The sequence below is a fragment of the Ictidomys tridecemlineatus genome, chromosome 11, assembly GCF_052094955.1.
Source record: "Ictidomys tridecemlineatus isolate mIctTri1 chromosome 11, mIctTri1.hap1, whole genome shotgun sequence".
NCBI classification, from domain to species: Eukaryota; Metazoa; Chordata; class Mammalia; order Rodentia; family Sciuridae; genus Ictidomys; species Ictidomys tridecemlineatus.
The window spans coordinates 128,892,666-128,900,211 of record NC_135487.1 but is presented as its reverse complement, the minus strand read 5'-3'; the positions used below and the strand labels follow the sequence as shown (position 1 = coordinate 128,900,211).

The window sequence follows — 7,546 nt, the reverse complement described above, 5'->3', positions numbered from 1 at the left end:
ACTGCAAAAAAACCCAAAATTTTTGAAGAAGAATGAAATTGTGTTATTTGCTACCAAATATGTGGAACTAGGGAACATGAAGCCAAGTGAGATGAGCCAGATTCAGAAAGTCAAGGGTGAATGTCTTTTCTCACACTCAGAAACTAGAGAGAAAAACAGTGAATAAAATGTGACCTCATGAAAATAGAAGGGAGGTCAATAGAGCAGAGGAAGTGGATCGAGGAGGGGAAAGGAATGGGGGGTGGGAAACTACTTCAGAAAGAAGTCTACCAAATTGTGCTGTGTCCATGTGTGAATATACCACAATGAATCCCATTTTATATATAACTATTATGCACAATTAAAAATAACAGCAACAAACAGAGACTAGTAAAGAAGACAATCAGGAGGAGGAAAAGGAAGGGACTGGGCCATGAGATTTATTAAATTATGTGCACGTATGAATACGTCATGATGAATTTCACTATTGTGATAATTATAGTGCACTCATAAAAACCATGGAGAGAACATATCATGGACCTGTAAACTCCTGTAAGTATGGAGAATGACAGCGGCACAATAACACTGATTCATCAAACACATTCTCAGTGCTCCCAGGTGCAAAACCATGTTCTGGTGTGTGTGTGTGTGTGTGTGTGTGTGTGTGTGTGTGTGTGTGTGTGTTTATTTTCTATTTAAATTACTTTTGAGACATTTCATTTTTGTTTCCATCAATCAACTTGAGCCAAGATAAAAGTCACTTGGATCCTCTGAGAAAAGGAGCAAATTAAAGGCGCTGATGCAGGACATGGTTTTGCCCAGCAGAAGACCAGAACAGTCGTGGGCCTTTCTTCTAGAATATTTTTCTTCTTTTCCAAGACGCTGATCCTCGGTTTTTCCTTTATCCTGTCTCTGTGTGGGTCCCCAGGTGCAATGCCTTGCACCCTTTGTGGAGGGGTGGATGTGACCTGATGAACAGGTAAGAAAGCCTCTCTCCTCCCAGTTCCTTCTCATTCTTCCAGACGTCAGACTGCACTGCTGCTCTCTTTGGGAACCGTCCCCTGGGGCTCCAACACACAAACAGTTAAAAGGCCATTTCTGAGTCCTGAGCTAGCACTCAGAGGAGTTTGGATTTGCATTTCTCTGATTGCTAACACTGGGGACTCTTATCAGCTGCCTTCCCTGTTCATCCTGCAGTGACTCCTCTGGTGCAGGGGCCCACCTCTGTGGGAAGTGCCAAACCTGCCAGTCCCTACAGAAGGCCCGTGCCCCTCCCCCAGCTTTCCCATCCTTCAAGACAAAGCTGAAAGATACTCAAGGAATGAACCCTTCCCAAGTACTACCATGGACATTAATGTCTCCCACATTGCACTGAGCTGCACCTCGTAAGGGTCTGATGGTGATGGTGATGATGAGGAGGAGGAGGAGGATAATTACTGCAGAACCATATTAGTCACCAAGTATCAAGTGCAGGTTTTGAAGGAATAACATAAGGATATGAATGACTCTATGTCCTTAGAGCCAGGATGAGAAGACTAAAATATACTAAAAGACCAAAGAAATGAAAAACTCAAATAAACAGTAAATGGAATTAGACAGAATCTGGAAATGATGGTGCGGATTTTATAACAAGGAATTCTTGGTTAATGTGCAACTTGAATCACAAAGGCATCAGCTCTGAAAGTCCCTGTTTGAGTGCCAGTCCCCACTGGCACAGTAACTGTGTGCTCTATGGGGGAGGGGCGTTGAAATATAAAATGTGACATGTAAGATCATTCAAGGGACTCACCTTAGAGTTTATAAATCGTGTAACTGACTAATCTATTTAAACTTGTAGTTTTAAGTGGTGAGGTATAATGGAATTTGGTTAGATTTCTGAACAGTTTTGAAATATTTAAGAAAACATAAGAATCACAATATGTAGACATTTTCTTCAATTGTACTTTTGTTACATTTGTCAGTCAGGAAGTTAAGGGGCTTAGAAATTGAATGTGTCAACTCGGTGACTTTAGGTTAAGTTGCAAAGAAAGTTTAAAGTTGTTAAAAGGATCAATCATTTCTCCAAAGTTCCTTGAAAAACTGTTAAAGTTTCTACACTTTAATTAAAATAATAATATAATACTAATTACTTGAAGTATTAATCATAGTCCACAAAAGGCAATGCTTTCATTTGTAAGTTTAATAGATTAAATATGGATTCTATAAACCAAAATCGCCTTCCACCCCCCTTTGTGATGCAGTACCAACATTCCAAGACATAAAAACCGCCTGTGGCCATGAGGAGAAATGGACAACCAGAGACACAGGAGGGGTGGACAGGTGGCCGCGGGTCTAGAGATCAGCCCAGACCCTCTCAGGCAGGGACCCAGAGAGGAGGAGGAGGAGGGAGGAGGGAAGAGGTGACAGGAAAAGGAGAGGACGTCATCAAGGGCTGCACAGAAGGTGGCTTTAATCCTCAGAACCCATCAGCCTGTGGAGATCCCACCCAGGACCACAGGGGACTGCACCCTCCACACCCTGCTCTCCCCACTCAGAGGCCTGTCTCCAGCTCATCCATCCCACCTCCCAGGGCGCCCTGCCACCCCCTGAGAACCGGCTCTGCATGTCCTGCTGTGGCCCAGGACCCACAGGCCACCTAATAACCCCCCCTGGCTGTTAGGGACAGAGAGCTCTCAGAAGTGGGGAGACAAGGCCTTGTGGACCTCTCAGGGGACATTTCTAATGGCTGGGAAGGTCCCAGACCACAATCAGGTTATCCACCTTTCATGACCTTGACAGTCACCCCAGGTGGGGGACAGACCCTCCCTCCTTTCACAAAAGGGTGCTTTGCTGAGGAACCTCCAGACTGTGGCTGGTCACCTCTCACCTGCACCAAGTTCCAGCATTTTTGCTCCAAGAGCTGAAACTCTTCAGTGCACCTTGTTATGTGAGGTCCCCAGGCGACTAGTTCCCCAGAACATTTGCAGATAGATGACATCCCTCCCCCACCTTTTCCCAGCAGTCCTGGGACTACCTGAAAGACAGGTGTGTCTTACATCCCCAAACTCTGAAACGCAAATACAGAGTCAATGACACCTAGGGCCACTCCTGGGTGGAGACTGTGGACATTGAAGATTCCTGGTTGCAGGACCCCGACTCCCGTTCTCCTCAGGTCTATCTGTACCCCTCACAGGCTGGCAGTGAGCACCTGGGTGTGCGGCCTGAGTGAGCACCACTCACCTGCTGGGCCCCTGATCCTCCACTGCAATGCGGACTCCCCTCCTGTGCCCCCACCCCACCAGCTCCATCACCACGGTGCAGGGCTCAACCTTGTGCTCCCTTTTCCACTGGAGAGGGGGCAGGTACCACGCCCCACATTTGGATAATGAGAAAAGTGACCCCAATCCTTTCTTATTGATCCCTAGGGAACAACTACCCTCCACTTCAAGAGTAGCCCAGGTGATGGTGCCCTCCCTCTGGGACACTTATCAAAGTCTTTCTTTCCAGCTGTTGGTGGCCCTGTGACTGCGGCTTTCCACAGCAGGCGGCACAAGGCACACGCATCACAGACACATCACAGACACATCCCTAAAATCCTTAGAAAAAGCCATAGCTACAGAAATCCAGCCCAGAAATTTCTTTGGTCTTCTGTCCTCATCTCATCCCAACTCCAGGAAGCCCTCAGGTACGCGAGAGGAACATGGATCTGACCTCACATCCTACCCATCACACACACACACAAATCCTTCCAGAGGAAATAGGAATACTGTTATTCACCAAAGAGCTGCAAAACCGGACTTTTCAGTGCAAACAGGGAGTTGGGCAAGATTTTCAGGAACTGGGTGCAGCATCAGGACACCAGGAAACAGTGGGGAAACCCCTTTGTTTCCTCCTTCCCAGGCTGAGCCCAGGATAAAAGAACCTGCTCCAGGCTTCTCCACTGCCCCGTGGATCCCTGAGGACAGAGCAGCCGGGAGAGCAGCAGGTGAGTGGGAGCCGGCGCTGGGAGGGAGAGAGCCTCACAGGACCAGCAACAGGGTCCCGATGGGCGTGAAGAGGAGGCAGGGTAGAGCCTGGGGTTGGGTGGGATGGAGAAGGGACAGAAAGATCCTCAGAGCAGTGAGATGAACAGAGGCACAGGACAGAGAAGAAAATAAGGACCAAGGGGGTCAGGCAGCAAGCAGGGAGAGAGAGGAGGAGACACATCCAGAGTCAGCTGTAGTCCAAAGGCCTTGGCAAACCTACGTCAGCCCCAGGCCACTTGCCACCAGTGTGTATGACACCAAGGTTTCACTGGGACACGGCCCTCGTGTGGGTTTAGGTACTTTCTGTAACGGCTTTTCTCGACAATGACAGACGGGAGGAATTCTTACACACATTGGGCTGCCACACCTACGTGTCCCCTCTCTGGCCCTTGACAATAAATGTTGGCTGGCCACTGTCCTAAACCTAAAGTGACCTTTGAGATGGAGGAGGTTAAGGATGCAGTGGAAGAGGACAAAATGCCGGGCCACTCAGTGGACGTTGGTGAAGCTGAGGCGTGAAGCAGCTTGTCCATCACGTCGAGTGTTTCTCACTCAGTGACTGAGCTCGGGACCCAAGATAAAGCCTAATGAAACCCAGCGCTTAGGATTTGGGGTGCCCCACTGGGGCTCCCTACTGACGCAGGTGTGCTGCTGGATTCTAGTGCTCACTGCGGGCCACCCCAGGGAGGCTGGTTGTCCCTGAAGGAGCAGGATCAAGTGGCAAAGTGGTGGGAGACACTGAAGGCCTGGGGAGTCCCCAGGAGGCCTCTGAGTCAGGAGAAGAGACGACTTAGTGGAGAACAGGGGGTACGGCCACCCGAACAGGGAAATTATGACCCAGCCTTCCTCCAAGTTGGCTCTGCCTCCACAGATGGTTAAATGTCACCGTGTCCTGCTGTCCCCAGCCTTCTTCGCCTGAAGCCAACATTTCCAAAGACATTCTCCCTTTTATCTCAAGGCCCACCTTCCAGAACTTTCCACATTTCTTATTTCCCTGGTTCCTTGGAGTGTGAGAAATGTTCATTTAAAGAAGAGCACACAGTCCAGGCACAGTCTCCTGGGAGAAGGAGGCCGAGGAGACACTGGCCACCTGTGGGCAGAGCCACCAAACTCCCGGTTGGCGGCTGTAGTCCAGGGAGGTCCCTGTAGGGGACAGTCTTAGGAACAAGGGCAACGTGTCTCCATTGATATTTTAAGGGTGAGGGGAGAGGAGGCTTCTCCCTTGTGGTCACTTGGGGATCACTTCCTTCCCCAGTGCAGTCTCAGTCTAAAGTGCCTCTTCTTTCTTTCAGTTCTCCTTCAACTTTGGAAAAATGTCCTATCAACAGCAGCAACAGTGCAAAGTCCCCTGCCAGCCTCCTCCCCAGGTCCCAGAGCCCTGTCCTCCCAAGGTCCCAGAGCCCTGTCCTCCCAAGGTCCCAGAGCCCTGTCCTCCCCAAGTCCCTGAGCCCTGTCCTCCACCCTGCAGCCAGCCAAAGTGCCCCCCTGTCCAGTGCCCTCCGTGCCAGCAGGACTATCCCCCAAAGTGGAAGTAGCCTCAGGAGCCAGCCCTCTCTCCTGGACATGCAGACCCTGCCCCCTGCCCACCTCCTCCAGCTTCTTTCCAGCAACTACAAGGATCACCTAGAAGAAGCTTCCAGTTCAGAACCAAGAAGAAAGTCAACTGGCTTTTCCTCCCCAGATCCATGCCTCCCTCTACCTCCTCTTCCAGGAGGCGGCAGGGTTAGACAGGAGGGTCACCTTCTCCGGCCTGTGACCCGTGGTTCAAATATGCCATTATTTTCACTGCGACCTCCTCCACCACCGAGCCTCCTGCTGATCCTGTGGATCACGGTAAGAACTCAGAACTTGCTCCTCTCTCCACCTCCTCGGGATTCAACAACCTCATCAAGGTTTCCTGGAGCAAGGAGGACTTGAAAATGAATACAAGGAACTGTTTAAATCCATGGGAAAAGGCCTAGAGCCTCACAACCCAGCTCCACGCCCTGTGAAGTCCACGACGTCCTCTGGTTCTGCTTCCTACTAACAATCTCCACCAACCCTGACGCGGCTCACCCCTTTCTTTAAACTCTGATCTGAAATATTCTGAGACCTATAAAGTTTCTTCTTCTCTGACCCCAAATTAAAAAAATTAAATCCATGGTTGACCTTGTGCCTGTTCTCTTGCTGGGGATGGTGACGACACAGAGGCACAAAGGGCCAGTGGAGGGCAGCAGAGACTGAGTGGGAAACCCTGGGTAGGACCTGGGAACTCAGGGGCCATATGAGAGTGACTGGGCGCCCGGGTCAAGCTAAGCATCTCCTTCCCTCTGGCCGTCCATCTCAGTCCCTCATGTTTCCTGCCCCCAGGCCCCTCTCCATGAGCTCTCAGAGGGATCCCCATGCAGGGGAAGTGGGGGCTCAGGGCTGCAGACTGGGCTGAGCGTGAGGCAGGCCCCAGGTCCATGCAGACTGTGGGACTCAGCCCTGGTACCTGGGACCTGGCTCCGCCTGGGGTCTGGCCTGTAGGGAATGGACTCCAACAGGGTTATTTTGCAGCAGTTCTCAAACTATTTGCACCCTGAAGATTACTGAGTATCTCAAGGAGGTTTTGTTCTTGTGGGTAATATCTAGGGATATTTCTTGTATTAAAAATAAAATCCAGAAAAATTTAAACACACTGTCCACATGCAGATATTGCACTAACTGCCAGAGTGATGATGTCACTCCATGTCACATACCATATGGAAAATTCTTGTGAGGACTCCTTTTTTGAAAAGTGAATTAAAAAGACAAATAAGATCTTATTATAGTTTTTAAAGTTTTGACCTCACTGATCCTGCTGAATGCACTTCAGGGATCCAAGGTCCTCACAGCACACCTTGACAGCCACTAGGATGATGTAAGAGAGCAAATACAGGCAGCAAAAGATCATTTCAATAAAGAGCTACATAAGCAAATAAAGGAAGCAAAAGATGACTTCAATAAAGAGATAGAGGTTCTGAACAAAAAAACAAACATCCTTAAAATGAAAGAAATAACAAACCAATAGAAAGCCCCACCAACAGATTAGATCACTTGGAAGACAGGACCTCAGATAATGAAGACAAAATATATAATCTTGAATATAATGTAGACCACACAATGAAAATGGTAGAAACCATGAGCAGAACATTCAAGAATCATGGGATAGCATAAAAAGGCCAAATTTAAGAATTATTGGCACACAGGAAGGCATAGAGTTACAAACCAAAGGAATACACAATATATTCAAGGCAATAATATCAGAAAATTTTCCAAACATGAAGAATGAATTGGAAAATCAAATACAAGAGGCTTGTAGGACACCAGATGTACAAAAATCACAACAGATTCACACCAAGGCACATTATAATGAAAATGTCTAGCATGCAGAATAAGGAGAAAATTTTAAAGGCAACAAGAGAAAGGAACCAGATTACATATAGGAGGAACTGATTAGAATATGTGCAGATTGTTCAACCCAGACCTTGAAAGCTAGAAGATCCTGGAACAGCATATACCAAGCTCTGAAAGAAAATGGGTGCCAACCAAGAATCTATATC

General features: G+C 48.3%; 1 protein-coding gene across 1 annotated transcript; it reads left to right on the top strand.

Moving 5' to 3' along the window:
• Positions 1-5,296: 5,296 nt before the first annotated feature.
• LOC101974215 (uncharacterized) lies at positions 5,297-5,526 on the top strand. Its single transcript, XM_078024956.1, has one exon. The coding sequence runs from the start codon at positions 5,297-5,299 to the stop codon at positions 5,516-5,518; it is 222 nt and encodes a 73-aa protein (XP_077881082.1). The 3' UTR covers positions 5,519-5,526.
• The last annotated feature ends 2,020 nt before the right edge of the window (positions 5,527-7,546 follow it).